Here is a 19,904-nt window from a genome sequence, read left to right as displayed (position 1 = left end):
GCAGTAAAATAAAAAAAGATACCTCAAAAATTATTTTTTAACATTTTACCTTGTAAGAAACACAGAAATGTCAGGATGCTGCACCTGATAGCAATTAAAAAACCCTTTCTAATTAAGTAGAGTATGCTCTATCTTTGTTTACATTACTTAAAACCAGGGAATAAACTGTTCTTGCTTCCATCCCTCTGCTGCTGAGGAGGCTCCCAGCTCATTATTCCCCTCACATCAGATGAGCTGAATCACTGCTCCAGCCTGGAGGTGGGAATGTCTCTTCCCAGACAAGGAATTGTGCAGTTAGGATCAGCACTGACAGGAGCAGCTTGTTGTACCAGCTGCCCAGCTACATTTAGATAATAAATGTGTTTAACTACACTGGGTAGAAACAAAACCATGGCACATTTACCAAAGATTTGTTCATTCAAGCCTCCAGAAAATGGACTTTTTCCATTTAGCTACTTACAGGGCTCCCTGTGACCACAGCATCTGACCATAGTAATGATGAGACTCAACTCCATTCCTTAATGAAATGAGTGCATATAATTTTCAATTACCCTGGAAGCAGAGTTCTGTTTCCACCTCTGTAACCAACAGGATCTGCCTAATGATGCAGATGCATCACATCAGCTGAAATCCATTTCTTATCCAGGGGTAACCAGAGGACAGAGCACACCAAATGGGCTCTGGTAGGGTCTCTGACTGGCCTGGGTTACAGAGTATTCCATGTCTGGGTTATAACATCTATTTCTGCCCTTTTCTTTCTCTTTTATTTCTTTTAGGACTACTTGTGTAAGTGAGGTGAGGTTTTTGTGCTATGAGCTGAAGTGTTCACAGAATCACAGAATCCTAGGGGTTGGAAGGGACCTCGAAAGATCATCTAGTCCAACCCCCCCTGCCAGAGCAGGGCCACCTAGAGTACATCGCATAGGAACGTGTCCAGGCGGGTTTTGAATGTCTCCAGTGAAGGAGACTCCACGACCCCCCTGGGCAGCCTGTTCCAGGGCTCTGTCACCCTTACAGGAAAAAAATTTTTCCGGATATTCAACTTGAACCTCCTGTGCTCCAATTTACACCCATTACCCCTTGTCCTATCACTGGTAATCACTGAGAAAAGCCTAACTCCATCTCCCTGACACTCACCCCTTACATATTTGAAAACATTGATGAGGTCACCCCTCAGTCTCCTTTTCTCCAAACTAAAGAGACCCAGCTCCCTCAGCCTTTCCTCATAAGGGAGATGTTCCACTCCCTTACTCATCTTAGTAGCTCTGCGCTGGACTCTTTCAAGCACTTCCCTGTCCTTCTTGAACTGAGGGGCCCAGAACTGGACACAATACTCCAGGTGCGGCCTCACCAATGCAGAATAGAGGGGGAGGAGAACCTCTCTTGACCTACTAACCACACCCTTTCTAATGCACCCCAGGATGCCATTGGCCTTCTTGGCCACAAGGGCACATTGCTGGCTCATGGTCATCCTCTTCTCTACCAGGACCCCCAGGTCTCTTTCACCTACACTGCTCTCCAGCAGGTCAGCCCCCAACCTATACTGGGACATCGTGTTGTTCTTCCCCAAATGCAAAACTCTACACTTCCCCTTGTTGAATTTCATCATGTTTCTCCCTGCCCAACTCTCCAGCCTGTCCAAGTCTCTCTGAATGGCAGCACAGCCTTCTGGTGTGTCAGCCACTCCTCCCAGCTTAGTGTCATCAGCAAACTTGCTGAGGGTACATTCTATACCCTATAGTGTTGCTCTCTCACAGAGGTTGAAATAAATACAAAATATTTATGCCAAGGCAGAACAAACCCAAAAAGAAATAGCAATAAATGTATATACCAAAGGTAAACTGAGAAAAAGATTTATTTCTTTTTTTTGTGGATGGTTGAAAGGCTTAAGTTACAGATGTAGTGTGGCTGCACCTACAGGTGCATGGATTTAAAAGAAAAACAACACTGAGGTCTTTTTCCTTTAGCTTCTATTTTAAAGTGTGAACAGTAAAAGCTACTGCTCCTTACCCACCTTATTCTTCAAAAGGCTTTCACCTCCCTGTGTCCCTAATGCAAAAGAATGTAATAATAAAACAAAAATCACATGCACATATCATAGATGAAAGTGCTAACAGAAAGTGCTGGTATGGCTTGTGAGAGCTGCCACTGTGCTGGCCTGCCAGACATTTCTTCTAAAATCTCATCCTAGAACATATGGGATCTTCCTCACTGAGAAGTGTTAAGTTGTAAAAAACCAAACCAAAACCAAAAAACCACCCAAAAAAAAAAAAAAAAAGGACTTCAATCTAAAATGATGCTTTCATTTGCAGATTTCATACAGAATACATTATTTATGCAAATAATTAGCATTTTAAAAGTCTGTGCAATACTGCCTGATATTCCTTGAGGATATAAGCAAGATTTACTGAAGCACAAAAAGTCTTGTTTCCCTTTTATCTGAAAGATTTCCCATAATGTGGTGCCAGTTAAAGCAGGACTTCTTATCAAATGAATGCCTGTGCACCATGAGCTGAAATGAATCCACTCATATAGCCCCTGTACATGTGTTCTATGGAAAATGGGATACAAAGAGAAAGAAAAAGGAGGAAAATAAATGATTCTGTGGTGGAAGATTTATTCCTCAAGGCTGTTAAAAGAGCAACTTCTATTTAGGGTATTTGCATTTCCAGAGTAATTTCCTCCTACAAATATATAAGTTTTTACATGTATTTTTGGTGACTAATTTCACCTTTTTCTCAAGGTCTGGGCATCCTTTTTCTCTTTGGTTTCCATTGCTTGCCCTCAACCCAACTAAAAGAGCAGTGAGGTGCCCAAAGAAGGGGAGTGGGGAGCAGAGGGTTTCTGCTTTGAGGTGACAAATGACAGAGCAGCAGAAACAAGAGGTCTGTTCTCCCACACCAGAGGATGCTGGAGTGGAACAGTGAGCCAGAGGAACCTGGGAGCCTGATGGGACACAGCATGATGATGGTATCTGAGCCCTGGCCTATGTTGCCATACTGGGTTTAACTGGAAGTTCACAAAGCTCTTGCCAGGAAAGCAGCAGTCCCAGCTTTAAACACGTTTTTGCAGGAATCACTGGCTGTGTCACTATTTCTGTCAGTTTTGATGGAATAATGACACACATATTCAACCATCTGTGCACTCCAGAACTGTAATTAATGCCTCTCAGCTAATGAAGCATTCCTTAACACCATCTTGCCCCCCCCAAACCTGTCATCACAACCTTTCAGTTTCTTTTTTCTGATCCTTCCTTAGTTTATTTTCTACCCAGCACCATGCACAACAAACACAATGGGATTAGTTTGGGGTGGTTTCTCTTCTAACACAGAAAGCACCCCCAACCTCCCTGGGCAACCTTTTCCAGGCTCTCACCACCCTCACACTAAAGAATTTCTTCCTAATGTCTAACCTAAATCTCCCCTCTTCCACTTGAAAAACATCCCCCCCTCATATCCCATTCCTCCAGCCCCTTGTCCCAAATCCCTCCCCAGCTTTCCTGGAGCCCCTTCAGGCACTGGAAGGTGCTCTAAGGTCTCCCCATTGCAGCCTTCTCTTCTCCAGCCTCAACACCCCCAAATTTCTCAGCTTGTCCTCACAGGAGAGGTGCTCCAGCCTTCAGATCATCTTTGTGGCTCCCCCATTTTCACCAAGTGAAAAGATTTCCTCCCTCCCTCAGCAAAGTTACTGACCAGAGCTGCTGGAAATTCCCAAGCCAGTCCCCTGAAACCCCCAAGTGCTGAATACATCTTTGCTCTTCTGCCTTGCAGCTGCTCTCCCTAAGCCCACCCATCCAAATGAACACAGAAAGCAGCAACCACAATATAAAAACTCAAGACTCAGGGGAAGAGGAGAAGGAAACAGGAGAAGATGCAGCTTAAAAGCAAAGGGTCTGCTGGCATTTATAATGTCAGGCTAGAGGAGGTACTGCAAATATTACAAAGCACTCACATAGCTGTATTTTTGATGATCCTTCCTTGGTCCATTTTCTGCCCAATACCATGCACAACAAAGACAATGTGACTAGTTTGGGGTGGCTTATCTTCTAACGTAGCTTCTTCTACATAGCCTCTATGTAGCCTTGTCCCACTACTTGAAGCTGCAGAAAAAACATTATCCTAGATCAGTTATGAAGTGCAATGGTCTCATTTGTTGACAGAAGCTTGACTTGTCTCAGACCAGTATATTAAAGTATTTTGAAAATACAATTATACATAAAGGTATAGCATGTATTCTGAAATATCTGCAATTTTAAATCCAGAGAGATCTGAGCCACCAGGTGATTTTAATGCTATGGGTCAATGTATTAAAAAGCCACTGGGAAGACAACTAATTTCAGAGAGGTTCTGAAAAACAACTTAGCTAGAAAACAGTTGAAGAATTGTCCATCCTCTTTCACAGCCCAGTACCCTACTTCTGTGTGTCTCAATTATTGAACTTATTTACATCCCCACTTTACTCCCACAGCCTGGAAGGATCATGGAAATGATCTGGCCACAAAACTGGAAAACCTCATTCCTTTTCTGACCCAGCTGGTTGCAAAGCTTTACAACTTTTCATTTTGATGGGGAAAACTTGAATTGCAACCTCAGATTTCCCCACTTGTTCTCCAGTTCAGTGGCCAAACCAAAAATCATCCACCCAGGGCAAACCTGGGGGCCCTGCAGATGGATGGAGGAACCCACTGGCAGAGGATGTCTCCATTCCTCTCTAGTGACAGTCCCATGGGGAAGATCACAGCTTTGCACAAGTATTAGCTGAGCATCACTTCAAGGAACCCCTTCAGCTGGCCACTGGGAGGGTAGCAGCAGCATCTTCCACCACAAAACCTGAATTGTTCAATTATGGAATACCAGGTTGGAAAGGATCATCATGGATCACCCAGTCATTGGTTTGTTTTTAAGGAAAACAGCACAAACCCACTAAGGATAGTTTTTACCAGGACAGGTTTTGTTTATAAAGTGAGCTTCTACTTGATATTTTTTCCCCCCAAAATTGTTTAGGACAGATCTTAGTTATTATTTATTAACACTATGTAAATCATGTTCTGGATACAGAATACTTCCATTTCTTCAGGAACTGAAGCATTGTATTAGTTCTTGGCAAACATAAAGTATCCACCCAAGATCCCTGTGGGGTAAGAGGGCATTAATTACAGAACAGAGGCATGGAGATTAAAGCCAAACCCAGTACCTGATCTTGTCTCTTCAGACAAGGCACAAAACAGAGGTGAATATTCTTGGTTTTGTAGTTGTCCAGCAGTGCACAGGAGCACCACGACAGAGAGGACAAGTTGCAGTTTTCTAGGTTGGCAATAATCTGCCTTTTGGTTGTGATCACCCACCTCAGCCTTGCTGGCTTTCTAACTGATATTTTTGAGCTTAAATGAGCCTGGATTCCTACTGGAAACAATTTCTGTCTGAACACTACAGCCCTCCTCTCAGTTCATCCATCTGTTTAATGAACTGAAAACAAGAGGTGGTGAAAGGGAAAAGTCTGATCAGGTATTTAAGGAATGAATCACAGCATGCAAGTACACAGCTGGGAAGATAAGGCTGCAAAGGGAAATAATTCTTACATTATACCTGCTAGACTCTGATACCATCCTATATTCATACACTTATTATGCAATGCTAACTGCTGCATTCATAATCATAATAAAATGTAATTAAAATATGTCCTAGCCTAGTTACAGGTTTCATAATCATAATAAAATATGTAATTAAAATATATTCTAGCCTAGTTACAGGTACATACAACAACCTAAGGACCCTCATGTACTGCCCTGTAAAGCTGGGAAAATTGAGCTCATCACCCATTTCAACTTCAAACTTGAAATCTCCTTTTAGCATTCAACTTAAACTTCAAATACCAAGTAGTTAAAAGAGTCTTTACATACTCTGAGAAAATATTACCTTTGGAAAAGCCCAACTTTTGTGTAACAGTTCTTGCAATTTTAGATGTTGTTGCATCACTGTAAAGATAAACTTCATCCACACTGTGCCAGTCCACATGGTTGCGACTCAACTTTAGACTATGAATAGCTGCAGCAAAAAGGAACAACATTTAATTTAGATGGGTAAGAGGGGAGAGAGAAAAAAAAAAAAGCCTCTTCAAACACAGAGAGAGAAGAGTCATTTACACATAAGTTAAAATCTAGAGCTCCAATATACCTAAATATGTATTATTTCTTACCTTGGAAAGGTTTTTATATTTAGGATTGCATTAAAAGAAGCAGTTTGGAGACCACCTCTGAGGACATTTCTCATCACTCTCCTCCTCCCCAACCTTATTTAGGGATGGTAGGTTTCCAAAAATATTTCCTTAGCTGAAAACAAAGAGCAGGGAGGGCTGGGCTGGGCAATGCATCTTGAAATACTGCAAGTTGGTGGGATGAGCAGGTGGCTGCCTTGTGCACTCTTGCTAGAAAAACCTAATTTCACCTCTATTTTCTCTCTCCTGTGTGCCAGACAGAGATCCCTGGTTTTGACTGAGTCCACTAAAGCAACCCAGAGGCTTTCAAGGCTCCATTACTAGAAGTCTCCACTCCATTTCCATCCCTTCAGAAATATCTAGGAGCTGGAAATGCAGTTCAGTGAGAAAAACCTCTGAATGAGTAATTTCTGGCACAGAACAGAAGCCTGCTCTTTCAAAAACCACTAAGAGCTCTATGTGGGGGTTTTATTGTGCAGTTATGGTGTTTTCCAGATTTGGAACTGACTGGGCTCCAGGACCAACCCCCTGACACAGTGCCTGATGGTCAGGGAGCAGCAGGTTATCATGCAAATCAGAGCCTCTCACTAAAGTTTGGAGCTGTCTGATTTGGAACTCTCATTTCACCTACGTCTAGAAATCTGCTTCTTAGGTCTCATCTAACGTGGGATACACAACATATGGAGAGCTAACAGCAACAGCCCTGTGACAAAAAAAGAAAAAAAAAAAAGTGTCATTTAACTATCATCAGTCTTGCTAAAGAGTGGAAAACACCCAGAGAGGTTGTTTTGGGGTTGGTTTTTTTTCCTGTAACAGGTGGAGCTTGAACCTGTCCCCTCCTTGAAGCCACTCAAATGAATTCTGTATATTCCCCTCAAAACATTCTGAGAAAGAATTTCAGATTTCACATAGATTTCATATTTTAGCTCTGCTGCAGCAGAAACCAGCCCCATGTTAAGCTCCACGTCATGACATTTCACCTGTAGTGTTTTTGTTTCTTTGCCAAGGCAGATAGACCTGACATTGTCTGATGAAAAATGAAATGAAGTCTGTAAGAAGCAAGGGGATTAGAAAAGGATTACCCCTTATATCCACTGTAAACAATGGATTCACAAAAAAATAACTGGAATTATATTGCTGTTTTACACTGGCAGAACAAGAACAGGAAAGGAAATCAGTCAGGCTTTGAAGAGCAGAAACATCACCTTAGGTTCATGGCTAGCCAGAGCAAGAAGCAATCTAGTGAGAACTCAATGAAAATGTTTTCATAAACACCTCTGTAGGCCCAGGGTTTGAGTCCATGCCCAGAAATCTCAATTTGGAGCTGGAAAAGGAAAGGAAAATCCCAGCAAAATTTCCTCTTTCAGACTTGGAGACAATGAACCAGAGACTGATGTCCTGGGGCAGGCATGGAGGTGAGTGGCAAGGGACCTCCTTGCAGATGTCTCCTCCATCTCCAATTCCATGACCAGTGTAGAATTTTGTGGATTGTCTAGCAGGTCTTCAAGAGCTGTTCCATCTGCAGCCTGTAAAATCCCTCTGAGAGTGTGTTCCTGGGGAAGCTGACAGAGGAGGGTTGGAAGCTTGAATCCTTTGGAGAGCAATATGCTCCATGTCCAAAGAATGCAGAGGAAGAGATGGAGAGACCTATGGCTGAGTTATTCATTTCCACTGGAAGAAGAGATCCTCAAACTCTTCCTGGAATCAAGTTCACCTTCTCTAATGTGAAGAATATACAGAATTTCCCCTACCCTGCATGATTTGTTCTCACTTGTGAAGAGCAAATCCCTAACTCTAACTCTTATGTGAGGAACACTCTTGAGTGTTCCTCAAAACCAGATTATGTTGAAGGACACATCAAAATCTCCTACAAGACCTGCAAGCACTGAGGAACTGCAGATTAAAAATCCAACTTATATATTGGTCTACTGCTAACACAAGCACCAGATGAAACAATTTCAGTAGCTTCCTAATCCCTCATCTCTTGACACCAAACTAATTTACCTCTCTGAGTTGTTGACACATTGCATCCAAGCCCAGATATCTTTTTACAGCACATGGGTTATATACACTCCCTTTTGACCCAAAATAACAATAAAAAATATGTTAATAAATGTGTTTGTTCTTGCTTCTCAGTTTTCCTTCAAGCACAAAATATCAGAAGTTTTAAGGGAAGTGCCAGGATCCAGAACATCATAGAATCACAGAATCATAGAATTGGCTGGGTTGGAAGGGACCTCAGAGATCATCAAGTCCAACCCTTGATCCACTCCCACTGCAGTTCCCAGCCCATGGCACTCAGTGCCACATCCAGGCTCTTTGGAAATATCTCCAGACACGGAGAATCCACTACTTCCCTGGGCAGCCCATTCCAATGCCTGATCACCCTCTCCAGAAAGAAATTCTTTCTCATCTCCAACCTAAACCTCCCCTGGCACAACTTGAGACCCTGCCCTCTTGTCTTGCTGAGAGCTGGTATTGCCTCCAACCAGTCAGGGCTAAAGACCAGAGAAGGCAGAAACTGTCTGAAAACCTTTTCTGCCTTTTTTTTTTTTTCAGAGATTTTAAAACAAATCACTTATGTTTCTGCACAACCTCCTGCCACATCATCCAAGTAGCTGAGAGCATAATGTGGCCCAGCCTTGTCCTTTTTTTAAACAACACTGAAGTTCTGGTATGTACATTCTGGTATGGACCTCTACAGGTACAGCTGTAGATGTTTAAGCTTTATTTTTTTTTATTTAAAAAATAAATGCAAAGCCCTTAAAAAGGATATTGCTCTTAATTAAACTGGGCTGCTTCACATTGCTGTCATTTTTATATTGCACTTCACCACCTCTCACTTCATCAGTGTCACTTTTTGTTATACAAGCACCTAATTTTTTAATTCAAGCACATTCATTACCACATCTGAACATGGTTTGGAAGAAAAATAAATACAAAATAATTTCTAAATTACAATCACAAAAATAAAAGGCAGAAGTGCTTTCTTACTGCTGCTGATAGTAGTTACACTTAGTCCCCTTTAACAGGCTTGAGCTCCATGTGTGATAGGAGGTAGGGGAAAAAGTTTACTATTAAACAGTTTGGTTTCAGGCAGTTTCATTTGGACCCAATTATAGAAAAATAAAATTCAAGGAAGTCAAGAGACTTAGGCTGGAGAGTTGGGCAGAGAGAAACATGATGAAGTTCAACAAGGGGAAGTGTAGAGTTTTGCATTTGGGGAAGAACAACCCGATGTCCCAGTATAGGTTGGGGGCTGACCTGCTGGAGAGCAGTGTAGGTGAAAGAGACCTGGGGGTCCTGGTAGACAAGAGGATGACCATGAGCCAGCAATGTGCCCTTGTGGCCAAGAAGGCCAATGGCATCCTGGGGTGCATTAGAAAGGGTGTGGTTAGTAGGTCAAGAGAGGTTCTCCTCCCCCTCTATTCTGCATTGGTGAGGCCACACCTGGAGTATTGTGTCCAGTTCTGGGCCCCTCAGTTCAAGAAGGACAGGGAAGTGCTTGAAAGAGTCCAGCGCAGAGCTACTAAGATGATGAAGGGAGTGGAACATCTCCCTTATGAGGAAAGGCTGAGGGAGCTGGGTCTCTTTAGTTTGGAGAAAAGGAGACTGAGGGGTGACCTCATCAATGTTTTCAAATATGTAAGGGGTGAGTGTCAGGGAGATGGAGTTAGGCTCTTCTCAGTGGTGACCAGTGATAGGACAAGGGGTAATGGGTGTAAATTGGAGCACAGGAGGTTCAAGTTGAATATCCGGAAAAATGTTTTTCCTGTAAGGGTGACAGAGCCCTGGAACAGGCTGCCCAGGGGGGTCGTGGAGTCTCCTTCACTGGAGACATTCAAAACCCGCCTGGACACGTTCCTATGCGAAGTGCTCTAGGTGGCCCTGCTCTGGCAGGGGGGGTTGGACTAGATGATCTTTCGAGGTCCCTTCCAACCCCTAGGATTCTATGATTCTATGATTCAAAATGAATCCTCATAATTCACAGTATCCCCAGGAGCTAAAGAAATAAATGGGATGAAGATTAACTCTAAAACCCACCATCTGCATTTACATTTGAAATCTAGGGTGCAGTTTTCAGAAGTCGTGTTCCACAATCACTGAAGTCAGGAAAAGTATAATCACTACTTGCTATAGCAGTGGCAGAGAAAGACCAAGTGACAAGTGCTTCTGAGCTTTCTGCAATCACTAATGGCTCCTCTAAGATCTACTCCCACTTTCTGAAACAGATTTGCACAACATCAACAGCTGCAGAGTTCAAAGCTGTTTCCTGGCACCTCCTGTACAGCTTCTCCTTTTTGGATCCTATGTGTAAAGTCTCATTACATTCTGGTACTCAGGCAAAAAGGTGCAGTAAAAATAATTTACAACATAAAATTAAAGATACACACATTAATTAAAAAAAAAAATGGCAAGCAAAACATTGTGTAGCACAGACCCTCCATTCCTTCTCTGACATAATTGATCTTTTACCAGGCCTGCTGTGAACCTAAAAGGTTATTTTTAATTTATTGAAAAAGCCAAACCACATACAAAGAGTGTGAGAAACAAACATTCACAGTTTTCATGACAGTCACAAACAATAATAATTACTGCATGGTACTGAGAGGCTCTACTTTTCTCCAAGACCCACAACACTTCTACTTTCTACTTTTCCTTCTAAGATTTCTGATGCTTTTTCCTTCTCTTTTGAAGGAAATGGCATGAATGCAGCTCAAGAAGTTGCAGCATGTAAATCTAACACATACAACTGATATAAGCAACTAGAATTTCAAGCTTCCTAAGCTAGGAGAGTACTACAAAAGAAAAGAAATCTACAATTACTGTACCTTGGGAACGCTTTCTCTTAAGACATGCAGGATCTGAATTCTCCTTATATCCTCTCCATTTGAACAAAGAAGGGAGGGAGAAGGGAGGGAAGTAGTAGAGAACTAAAAGTAAAAACACTGAGCTTCAAAGTAAAATTTTTAAAAGGGGTGTCATTTTTTTCAATACTGTTATCACTTTTTGGAAAAAAAAAAATAAATTGACACATTTCTGAAAATGTCTGTACATTTAATTAGCTTTATAGCACAAGTGTCAGGTCACATGAGCCAAATGCAGTTTCTTCACTCTTGATAAACAATTACAACATCACAACAAAGCTAAAAGCATCAGTAAAAGACAGTGGGGACACAGTGTAACCAGACTCATTGAGTGCCTTTGCATTTACACCTACAATGCTCCATTTTAACAGGGTAGAACACTGTAACCCTTCTGAAATATATTTGGAAAAAAACCAACAAAAAACCCCAACCAACCAAAACTCAGTTTTAAGCACAGCTCTATTACGTACCCCAAAGAGTGTGAGAAGATAATTAAAACTCAGATTAAACAAAATATCCCCGTGTTACCCTATTCTGTCAGTCCTCAAGAAGCTGCCCACCCTGGTGCAATGCAGCCTGCAGACTCTGCTGCTGAGCTTCCCCTTGATGGGAAGGCAGAACCATAACTTGTATTAACCTTTCAGTTGGCTTCCTCCACTCCTCATGAGAATACTGAAATATTGCACAGCAATCCAAAAGATCCTATTTTTCAGGGATTTACATATTGGTGCCATGTGATTATGGGAGGAATATTTTGAGCTAAGTGAGAGCTGCTGCAAGGAGCAGGTGAATTTCTGTGAGAGGTAAAAGCTGCTCTCAGCACTTACACTACAGAAGAGTTGTACTGGGGATGCTGGATAGGTTTTGGGTTTGTTTTTAGTGTTCCTGATCAAGGCTGATAAACTAAAAACCTGAGGGTGTGTTTATACCTAATGAGAAGTCAAGATTCTCCTTGCCTGGTTTCTGAATCCACAAAGTCCCTTTGAAGCTGGGATGACCTGAAATCACTCAGCCTGTTGGAGAGTGGGGAGAAATGCAACTGAAAGACACCTTCCACCACCTGGAGTAGTTACTACTCCATGGCTACTCCATCATGCAGGAAGTTAGACCAGTGAGGGATACTCCATGCTTGTTTAAGGATGGGGTGTTTAATCATCAGCATCCTATCACCCATAAAAAGCCCTGGATGAAGCTTAGTTATCTCCTTGTTACATGCTGCAAGCCCAGAGCAGAATCAATAAATCAAATTACTGGAATAGGAAATAGGGTTTTTTAGATGGAAAAGTACCTTCCTAATGTGGATCCTAAAAGTAAAGAGGAAAGAAGAGGGCACTGCATCCTGAGCACCCTTCACAGGTGGTGGACAAAGTCCTTGCTGCTGGTTTTTGAAAGCCAAAACCCCATCTGTAGGAAAGACTCCACATGCAGCCTCCTCACACTTAAACTGGGTGATTCCTTTGCCAGCAATGCACTGGGAGGCTGCTCCAAAGCTGAGGGGTGGTAAACACTTAGTAAAAATTGCTGCCAATTCTGTTTCCTTCACAAAAGGGTTACAGAGGACCATAAAATAACTAAATGAAGATGATTAAATTGCAAATAAATTACCCACTGAGTCTTGGATACTGAATTCCAGGATATCAAAAGTTGCCTGGAGTTAGCAGGGTGACAAAGAGAAAATTATCCAGAGCAGGAGCAACAAAGTTTAACCTGCTCCTAACTTTTCATCATCCTACTGCCCCCATTTATGGCTGGACAAATGGAGAGCTGACAGGTTTGGCTACTGCATATCACCAAGATGTTTGTTGACAAGCCAGTTTTTTTTTGTTATTCCCAATGCCAACTGCCATGTTCATGTAAAAAAGTAATTTTGTCTAAGTACTAAGAGACTCTTCCAGCAGGCTGCATTAATTTTGGTTGAGGAAAGAGATGAGATAGCTGTTTTTTTCATCATTTATTATGCTTTATCATAGCACTGCTAATAATCACTTCACCTCCCAGTGATATTTCCAGACCTATTCAATCTTTCAGCTAGTCTTAAATAACAGCTACTTGTAAATGCTGATGGGATCAAAATCTGTTTCACCCAGGATGCAATTACAACAAATTGGAGCAACAAACTGCAGCATTTAAGAAATGTATAAACTGAATTCAGCACTTCTCCAGCTAATTATGTTTACTTCCCCAGCCATAATGCAAGTTGTAAAGCTTCTCCCAGTGCCACGTGCACATGACACTCAGGGATGGCAGCTGAACAGAGATGTACTGAGAGGCATTTTGTAATGACAAAACAGCTTTTCAGACTTACTGTTGGCTATAATTTTCCTGCAGCTCTTCTATTACTGGGAAAAAAAAACATCTATTGGAAGCTAATGGTGATTTGACATGTATTCCACTTTGATGTGATTGCATGGATAGCTTGGTTTGGGTGGGGTTTTTTTATTGTTTTCCTATTTTTTTAAACTTTAGTTTGAGAAAAAGCACTGGTGACTGAATTTGGAGTTTCTTTTTCTGATCTTTTATATTTTAATAAATACCAGGGATTATATCTCTGCTATATCTCTCCCCACTCTCTCTGAAGTTAAATCTGAAAATTTCTGCTCCACAGATCAGAGTTTATCTGGGGAAAAAAAAGAAAGGAGGAGGAAAGAAAGGAGGAAAGAGGAGGAGAGAGGAGGAGAGAGGAGGGGAGAGGAGGGGAGGGGAAGGGGAGGGAGGGAGGGGAGGGGAGGGAGGGAGGGGAGGGGAGGGGAGGGGGAGGGGAGGGGAGGGAGGGAGGGAGGGAGGGGAGGGGGAGGGAGGGGAGGGGAGGGGAGGGAGGGGAGGAGGGAGGGGAGGGGAGGGGAGGGGAGGGAGGAGGGAGGGGAGAGAGGAGAGGAGAGGAGAGGAGAGAGAGGAGGAGGAGAGGAGGGAGAGAGAGGAGAGAGAGAGAGGAGAGAGAGGAGAGGAGGGAGAGGAGAGGAGAGGATAGGAGAGGAGAGGAGAGGAGAGAGAGGAGGGAAGGAGAGGGAGAGAGAGGAGAGGAGAGGAGAGGAGAGGAGAGAGGAGGAGAGGAGAGAAGGAAGGAGAGAGGGAGAGGAGAGGAGAGGAGAGAGAGGAGAGGAGAGGAGGGAGGAGAGGAGAGGAGAGGAGACGGAGAGGAGAGGAGAGAGAGGAGAGAGAGAGAGAGGAGAGGAGAGGAGAGGAGGAGAGGAGAGGAGAGGAGAGGAGAGGAGAGGAGAGGGATGAAGGAGAGGAGAAGAGAGGAGAGGAGAGAAGGAGAGGAGAGAGAAGAGAGGAAGAGGAAGGAAGAGAAGAAGAGAGAGAAGAGAAGAGGAGGAGAAGAGAGAGAAAGAGAAGAGAAGAGAAAGAGAAGAGAAGAGAAAGAAGAAAGAGAAGCGAAGAGAAGAGAGAAGAGGAAGAGAAGAGAAGAGAAGAGAAGAGGAGAAGAGAGGAAGAGGGAGAAGAGAAGAGAAGAGAAGAGAAGAGAAGAGAAGAGAAGGAGAAGAGAGAGAGAAAGAGGAAGAGAAGAGGAGAAGAGAAGAGAGAGAAAGAGAAGAGAGGAGAAAGAGGAGAAGAGAGGGAAGAGAGAGAGAGAGGAGAAGAGAGGAGAAGAGAGAGGAGAAGAGAGGAGAAGAGAGGAGAAGAGAGAAAAAAAGAAGAAAATAAAAAAGAAAAAAAGAAGAAATGAAGAAAAGGCCTCCCCTTCCTCACTGGGTAAGCAAAATCCAAGTACAGCTGAAGATCCTTCCTCCCATCAGGAATGAAGCTACCAAAGGCTGGAAGATTTAAAGACCTGCATGCTAGGTAACAGCACATTACCCCACCACAAACAGCACCACACTCTCCGTGGGGTTCAGCTGTGCTAAAAAAGCTGAGCTCTGTACCAGCAGCCTGGCACAATCAATCAGTACAAGCACACAGAAATACAGGTAAAAGGGCCTTTTAAAAGGGCAGGTGTGTTGGCACAGTGCTGTGGCTCAGGGCTCACACCTTTTTATGCACCTACCTGACAGAGCTGCTGAAGCAGAAGGCTACTGCAGGCTTGGCCAGAGGGAATGATTTTTTTTTTAAGTGTTACAAGTTGGCAGTAAATATATTCAGAGTCCTCATTAGCTTTGAAGGGAGTTAGAAACTTAACTACTCTTTGTACTGTTGGAAAATCTCCTTCTGTCAACCAATGATATTGTGGTTTTCCTTACAGTAATTACAGACTGTAACTGCTTTGTACAAAGTTGTAGCTTAAAGAGTTTAAGAATAAAGTTGCTTTCTAAACACTTACACAACTAAAACACTACTAAAATATATTGTGGGGCCTCTTGCTTGCAGCTCATGCTTTGTAGATTGTTCACCACGTGACAATCAAAAACCAGAAGTGTGAAAGCCAAAACCCACTGAACTTCTGCTGTGCTGCCTTTCCCCTGAACAAGAACTTCAATACATTAAATAACAGCTCAGTCATTTCAGGCTATGCTTAAAATGTTCAGTGCATTTGACTGAAATTCCCAGGAATGCTTAACTGAGTTTCTTCAGTCTGGCCATTAAAATATAAGAACTTCCATAACAGAATGGATGCCCAAGACTTATTATAGCTCAAAACTACTCCAGTAAATTCACAGACTAAAAAAGAATGCAAAATAAAATGTGATCTGCAAAACTGTTACTCCCTTTAAGGCTGAATTAGGAATGCTGGCCAGAAAGCTTTGCATTCAGACACTGACTCTTCTTGTCCCATCAAGAGATTTCACTTGGGAGTGAGATTTCAAGCACAATTAAAAGATAGGAAGCAAAATGGGACCAAGAAGTTTATCCATGAATATATTTTTACCCAGCATTCATCAAATGTGCCACAGCAGGAAACCCTACATCAAGATGCACTGGAAAAATGGGAAAGCAAACCAAGTTCCTCACTGGGTAGGACAGAAAGCCATTAATAGATCACATTCTTAAGCAAACCATTATAAAAATATTGATCTAAAACAGCCTTACCCTCCTTCCCATCAACAGGTTTTGATACTTCCATATCAAAGCTCTCTTGCAGCTGCTGTCCCTTGAATCTGTTGAGGTGTTCCTGTTCTATCAAGTTACTTTCCTCCTCTTCCAGAGGTTGCCATGTGCCATCAATAAACCACTGCCCACGCATTACAGGGATCTTTTCAGCTTCTAAAAATCAAACAAGAGAGACATAAATTTTTTTTTTAATGCAACAAATCACAAACTGGCAGCAGGTGAGAGGGAAAGGGAATACTGTTGGGTGTTTTGCTGAAAAAGTTGCACTTTGGTGGGACCCCACCCAAGGTAACCCCAAATGTCTGGAGAAACACCACCACCTTTTTTCCCTCTTTTCCCCAGGGCTTAAATGAATAGTGAAAGTGTTAATCACAAACTGAGCTCGTGAGGCCAACTTTTCAGGGTGTGTGTGTGTGTGTGTGTGAGGATGGAAGAGACAAGATACAAATCTGCAGATTCTGTATGGTTTATTAAGAGTTTAAGTTAAAACAAAAAAACCCCCAAACACTAATAACAGAGTGACAGAATTTCAGGTTGGAAGGGACCACAAGGATCATCAGGTCCAACTTTCCTTGGAAAAAGCACAGCCTAAACAAGATGCCCCAGCATCCTTCAGAGCTGAGCCTTGAAGTGTCCAACGTTGGGGAATCCACCACGTCCCAGAGGAGTTGTCTGCACTGCCTGATTTTTCCCATTGTGAAACATTTTCCTCTTGTGCCCAATCAGAATCTCCTTGGGAGTAACTTCCACCCATTTTCTCTCCATGACTCCTTGTACAAAGGGAATTTCCATCTTCTTTGTAGCCAGTCTGAAGTAGTGGAACAGGGTGATGAGGGCTCCCCTGAGCCTTCTTTTCTCAATCAGAACCAGGGTCCTCATCTTCATCTGTGTTTTTAGAGTTTTAGCACAATTTCTTGACACAAATTCCAGTCCTTGGGACTGTCAGTGATTTTGCCATAATAAAAATAATGGGAAAAAAGAATTGTTTGCAGTGGACTATATTGATTGATTTACTGGATTGGATTACTAACTCACTTCTTGTGTATGAGAAGGAGGGAAGAGTTTTCTGGACACCAGAAGTAGAAGCTGAAATTGATTCTTACCCTGACTGCACAAAGCCTTCTTTCCTCTAGGAAATAATATTACAATAACCCAAATTACACAACAATTAGCATAAAGGGATGAAAGTTGTTAATTTTTTTTTAAATCAGTCTTGCACTGAGGGCTGTTTTCAGTCACTGTCATTCTAGTATCAGTTCAGGCTCCAAATGAGGGAACTGGGTGCCCAGCATTCACCCTCTGCATGAAACAAATCTCTACAACAAGGTTTCCTGGTGCTTATTCTTCATCAAACTGTGCTTGATGCCCACACCAATTAATGGGGCTGTAGGGAGCAAGAATTCTCCTCTTCTATCCATCCCTGCAAGCAAGCTAAGGCAATAAAACTCATCGTAGCTCAGCTCAGAAGTTTCTGTCCTACATCTGGAAAAATCAAGAGGGAAATATTGTGCATGCCTGTGCTCCACAAGCCTGAAAAACCCCCAACCTCCAGCTTCAGGGGACCCACAGAGATGTAGGTTTGCTGAAATCCCACAGCAGCTGGACCACTGATCTCCAGAGCATGCTCAGCTCTGTGTGCTGCTGTATATTGCAGATGTATAGAGAGGCCTGGCCAAATGCAAACACCTCCTGCACAAGTTCAGCTCTCCAAAGCAGCCAAAACCTCAACCACAAGAGAGAAGACTCAGAAAAGCAGATGAGGAGGAGAGGGGAAACACTCAGGCTTTACTACTCAAAGATCTGTTCCTACCTGGAAGGTGGGAAAACTGGAAGAGGGTGCCCAGGGAGGGGGTTGAGGTCTCATCCCTGGAGATATTCAAGGTGAGGCTTGAGGAGGCTCTGAGCAACCTGATCTAGGTGAGGGTGTCCCTGATACTGCAGGGGGATGGACTGGGGGACCTGCAGAGGGCCCTGACAACCCCAGTTATTCTATGAAAAAAGCTGGTAAGGTCAGCTTGGAAAAGGGACAATAGAGGCAAAGAAACAAAAGGAAAATTAGGTTAAAAAACCAAGCAAACAAGAAACAATAGAGAACTTGTGATTTCGGAGTTACTGAGCCAAGGAAGGGAATAATCTGATCTGTCACCAGACCAGGACAAACACAGCTGGCTGAGGTGACCCAGCCAAGGGCAGTGCTTTTTCACCTGCTCTGTTAGCACAGCCACTGCCTTTGGTCACACAAGCAGCTGCTTCACCAAGAACCACACTGGGACCAACTGCTTGCACTTAGTAGGAAAACATAACAAATAGCAGAGAATTTCTATTTATTTGGAACCTCTGAGCTATTCCAAATTCCTCATTTTTCAGACCACTGTACCTACAACCTGTGAAAGTAAAAGGAAACTCTTGCAGTCATCTCCCTAAAGGGCAAGTAACATCCAAAACTTTCCAAAGCCAATCTTGAAACGTTCCCATAACAGATTTACAGCAAACCGCTGTTTCCAGAGTACCAGAAATGCCAATCAGCTCTTTACACCCCACTTGTGTCAGAGCAGGGCACACTTGCAGCTGATGGCATCCTTAAAGTGATCCTGCAGCACCCAGCAAGGAAAGGGGAAGAGCAGGAAAGGTGAGGAGGGAAGTGGGTGCTGGGGACAGATGATGTGAAGCAAGGAGCCCAGATTACCACTGCACTTCCCTCACTTGGTGCTGGTCCACAGGTTCTCAGTTACCCCAAGCTTTCAGGGACTGGGAATCCTGCCAGCAACCCTCTCAGACAGAAACTCTGTGCACACACAGTGAGGGAATTTCCCCAAAACAACAGGTCCCAGCCCTGCCAGCCTCTCCCATCCCACCTTCCCCCAGAGCTCAGTTTTCTTCAGCAGGCACGAGGCATGATGGTTCATCCCTCCCCAATCCCCATCCAAACTTCCCAGTCCCCATCCAAACTCTCCAACCCCCATCCAAACTCCCCAATCCCCATCCAAACTCCCCAATCCCCACCCAAACTCCCTAATCCCCCAACATCCTCATCTCCTATAACACCGACAACTCCCGTCTCGTCAGCACAACCCAAAAATGCAGACAGAAAGTAGCACAGGACCCAATTCTGCTGTTCAACTTCTGCCTGCACAGCTGAAATAGCTGTTCCAGATCAGAGCCAATTGTCATGCTCTGAATTTCTCCTGGTGATGCTGATGATTCATCCATCAGGTGAATAAAGAGGTTGGGGTGCTCGAAGGCCACGGTTGTTTGGTGAAAACGAATCCCATCCTCTCAGAAGAACAAAAAGGCCTGCGTGGCTTTAAACTCCTGAAGTTAATTGGGATGATGAATGACACCAAATGCAATTGTCTAGGAAAATATACACTGATTTTGGAGTCTACATCCCCCTCAATGAAGTGTGAAAGAGGATTATTTGATTCTCATGCAAGCCTCATGCAGCGATGCTCGGCACCACGTCCAGCGGTTTCTCATCACTCCCTGATCTGAACCTTCCCTGGGTTGTCCTGCACTTTACACCTGCCAGATATCCACATTTTTTTGTGGAGCTGACAGGCAGGGACCCAGTGAGGCTGCTCTGCCAGACAAAGCACTGTCTGTAGGGAAAAATGAAATGCACATAATGTGTGAGAGGAGAGAAAGGATCCCGTTGTTGCTGGAGCCATGACGTGACAGTGTCAGATGTTAATCCTGACTGGGAAAATCTGTAAGCAATTCCTTAATTCTTGACTAAACATTCTGATGAGGCTCCCTTCATTCAATTCATAAAAAGGATTTTTTTTTTGTTAATAAAGAAAATAATAATCATATGAATGCTATTTTGTACTCCTCAAC

General features: G+C 43.2%; 1 protein-coding gene across 1 annotated transcript in view; it reads right to left on the bottom strand.

The window, feature by feature from the left end:
- The window catches only part of DDHD1 (DDHD domain containing 1), a 72,112-nt gene that overhangs the window by 40,498 nt on the left and 11,710 nt on the right, over window positions 1-19,904 (bottom strand). Inside the window, 4 exon segments of the mRNA XM_030452456.1 lie at window positions 3,952-4,099; window positions 5,916-6,044; window positions 11,046-11,147; window positions 16,047-16,220. Coding sequence (XP_030308316.1) covers window positions 3,952-4,099; window positions 5,916-6,044; window positions 11,046-11,147; window positions 16,047-16,220 — 553 coding nt within the window.

This window comes from Calypte anna, chromosome 5A (genome assembly GCF_003957555.1).
Source record: "Calypte anna isolate BGI_N300 chromosome 5A, bCalAnn1_v1.p, whole genome shotgun sequence".
In the NCBI taxonomy this organism is placed as follows: Eukaryota; Metazoa; Chordata; class Aves; order Apodiformes; family Trochilidae; genus Calypte; species Calypte anna.
The sequence above is the reverse complement of the archived record's forward strand: the minus strand, read 5'-3'. Positions and strand labels throughout refer to the sequence as shown.